At 38.0% G+C, this 3296-nt stretch overlaps 1 protein-coding gene across 1 annotated transcript in view; it reads right to left on the reverse strand.

Annotated features, from left to right (window-relative positions):
- Nucleotides 1-1445: 1445 nt before the first annotated feature.
- The window catches only part of LOC118330310 (probable E3 ubiquitin-protein ligase HERC3), a 16946-nt gene continuing 15095 nt past the window's right edge, over nucleotides 1446-3296 (reverse strand). Inside the window, exons 14-15 of the mRNA XM_035664800.1 lie at nucleotides 2942-2967; nucleotides 1446-1470 (exon numbers count right to left, since the gene is read on the reverse strand). Of these exons, the coding sequence (XP_035520693.1) occupies nucleotides 1446-1470; nucleotides 2942-2967 (51 nt within the window). The remainder of the gene's footprint in view (nucleotides 1471-2941; nucleotides 2968-3296) is intronic.

Genomic DNA, 3296 nt, shown 5'->3' on the forward strand with positions numbered 1-3296 from the left:
GGCTGTTTAAATTACTAAACTATATCCACTCCTTGAGTTCAAAAATTACATTAACTATAACAGTACGGCCACACAGATGTTTTCACTTATTTTGCCTAATTAAACCTCTTCAGATGCAGTCAGACCAAAGTTAGCTTCCCATTCATTTCCAGAGCTTTGACAGTTCCTGGCTTTATCCTCTTCACTGAAGCCAAGACAACAGTGAGACTAATGGGAATAAAACACTGGATGATTTTAAACTTTGTGGACTGCTGTTGTTAGCCCGCTAGCCATGCTAGCTCCAGCAGGTTCCTGTCCCATTGCTTTTGGCCACTACCACTGATATATGGCCACATCATGGATGTTTCACCAAGCAAATGTTGGTCTAACTGCTGCATGAGGACAGTGTGGGTGAGTACAGACTTAACCTGACTCAGTAGCTTTGTTGCACCTGTAAGGGCAGAGACGTTACCCCTTTCTTATTGGTTCAGGTAACCTTACATAATTTCCTGCATAGCTCCACCCAACATCTGTGTGCAGGGAGCATTTATTCACTGTGATCGGAATCAGGTTTATTGCCAAGTACATACAAGGGATTTGGCTTGGTATACTAGTGCATAAAAACTAACATAGTATGAGAAAAAAATAGAACAATATAAAATAATAAAAATATCAATAAAGATGTGAATAAAAACTGAAATATAAAAATGCAATATGTACAGTATGGCCGTTATTTAAATGAAGAGCTGGACATTTTGTCCGGGGAATGTGCAAGTTCACTGTGTGAAGAATAAAGGATATCTACAGTGTGCGAGATATAGTCCAAGAAATATGCGCAAATGTTACACACAGATTCAAGTGAGTAGGTAATGCATAACGTAAATGTGTAGAGCAGGGGTCTCAAACTGCTATTTTTTGTAGTTGTTTCATACATTAATAATAATATAATACATACAATTATAATAAAAACGCAGTTCTGGTTTAAAAATTTATTTGGTTTGGTGCAAAATAATGACAAAGGTCAAAGTTGCCTGTAAATGTGTGATAAGAAGAAAGCAGGTTTTGATCCTTTATTTGTTATTTGGCTATGAACAACAAATATTATATTAAAATCATAATATAAAAATGTATTTTTTTGTTAAGTATAATTTTAGTAATGGAAATATTTCTCAGAATTCTGCACTTTCCTGTAGTACTTGAACTTTGAAATGGCCCGAGATGACAATACCAGCAGTGGCCACAAGCCAATCTGAGATTGCGACCCCTGGTGTAGAGGGTGGGTGGTGGGTATAAGAGTCAGTGTTGAGAGGGCGAGACTAAAATGCTAAGACAAAAAATTACAGAACTCTGTAACAAAAAAGTACAGTGCCTTTGTATTCAAACTGCCCGGGCCTCATTTTCTGATTAAGTGCTCTGACAGAAGAAAGCAAACAGAGAGAAAGAAGAGTGATTGTCTACTCTGAAGGTCACTTGTGCAGCTGGGGTGATGCACTGCAGGGGTCAGAGAGGTCAGGACAGATTCAGACACTTTAACAACATTTTAAAATCCTGTGTATGTGATTGATATACCTTCATACCATATGCTCTTAGTTGCTTTTGCCCGTTCCTCTCACTTGCTATCTGTGTGTCTCTGAGCAAGCAGTAGAGGCAGACTAACAGTCACAAGGAGAAAAGGTAGAAGTGAATGATGAGCAGAAATGCTCTCAGGCAGTATTTTACATTTAGTGCCGCCCTGTCAGTGTCATGTTGTCCACAACCTTTCTTCTTGCCACCCACCCACCCCTTTTCTCTCCTGTTTCTCTCTGTCATTGGCTGCTTTGGAAAACATTTGTAAGATCTTTAAGAGGAAATATGTCAATGTCAGCTGATTCTTACTTATAGGTAAACATACTGCACGACAACAGGTAGTCTATATAAGACAACATTTCCCATGAGGCTTGTTGTCTCCTGCTGCAAAGATGCTGTTGTCCCGGAGATATCCTCTGAAAGTTTTATGTGTCTAGAGTTTATAGTCAGCAGTGCAGGTTTATCTCTTCAGTCTTTACTTGGATGGTAAAAGTATTCAAAACAAATTACAACTGCTTCAAAACTGTCCAGAGGGTAATGCCAATAACTAATCTTATGAATGTGGTAAAAGCAGATATCATGTAGCAAACTTAGTGCATGTTATTCATTGTCTGTTATTAGATTAATAATTAGCCATAAATATAATACGTTAGATATTCACTGATTTTACTATTGAGTATAATAAAAATAAAAATAATCTAACCTTAATTACTGTGCACTAACCCAGAACTAACCGATTCATAGCTGATTGAGTGACTCACAAATTACAATTTGGACATTAACTATTCATTATCGATGAAAACATTCATGAAATTGGTAACACTTAGTTTGGAACTTGATTGGTAAATTTCGTTTCTCCAATGAACCCTTTTTGTAATACTCTTATGGTAGTCCTATTCGAGAGTAAGGGGGGCATAAGTCCCAGTAGTATCCCTTTAGCTGCGTCGCTATTGACACCTCTTGAATCCTACATAAGCCCAGAGATATCTACTTTGATTTCAGGTCCATTCCACGAAAAGTGGAAGTTAGCACAGAGGCGGGAGACAAGGACTGTCTTGATAAGCATAACAGGTTACATACATTTTCAAAACTCTCTTGTACTTTTATAAATACCCCGTCACAAGGTTATTAGGGTATTACGTTGTGTGTAACATCTGACGGTTTGCCATTCCTATCGTGCACATGAGGTTAACAGCTGTTGAAAAAGAATAATGCTTGTCAAGGTTTTTCCACTCTTTATTATCTGGTTCCGATTGATCGCCGAAAAGAATTAAAGGGATACCATATCTTAAAAGAGAAGTAAATTTTTACTCTGTTTTTAAAATATCTCATAACATCCTGTCTCCTATAACGCATGTTGGCATTGTCGGATTGCGTGGTGCTGAACTATCCTGACCATAGTCGCCCTCTCCCGTTGTTGGCCTGTAAAAACAAGATCCACATTTAGGTAGTGCTGATTATTAGGTAAACATATAGGACTTGGTAGTAGGGAAAAATACAAGGAAGCTCTGTCAAGCTAAAAAAGTAGAAATGATAAGCGCTTCGAAGTTTGGCTGTGGCCTCTCTTTGACATCAACTTGTACCGTCGGCACTTTCTGGAAGTCCAGAAAACCTGCTGCAGTCCTCCAAGGATATGTCAATGTTAGTATAGTTTTTTTCCTGGGAATTTCAAAACCACACCAAACTTCAACTCTTCTACGTTTTTACTATTCTCATTTCCTACAAAGTCTTTTACCTAATCAGGCACTACC

Source organism: Morone saxatilis, unplaced genomic scaffold, assembly GCF_004916995.1.
Source record: "Morone saxatilis isolate NCDOM2014 unplaced genomic scaffold, NCSU_SB_2.0 Contig2, whole genome shotgun sequence".
Lineage (NCBI taxonomy): Eukaryota > Metazoa > Chordata > Actinopteri > Moronidae > Morone > Morone saxatilis.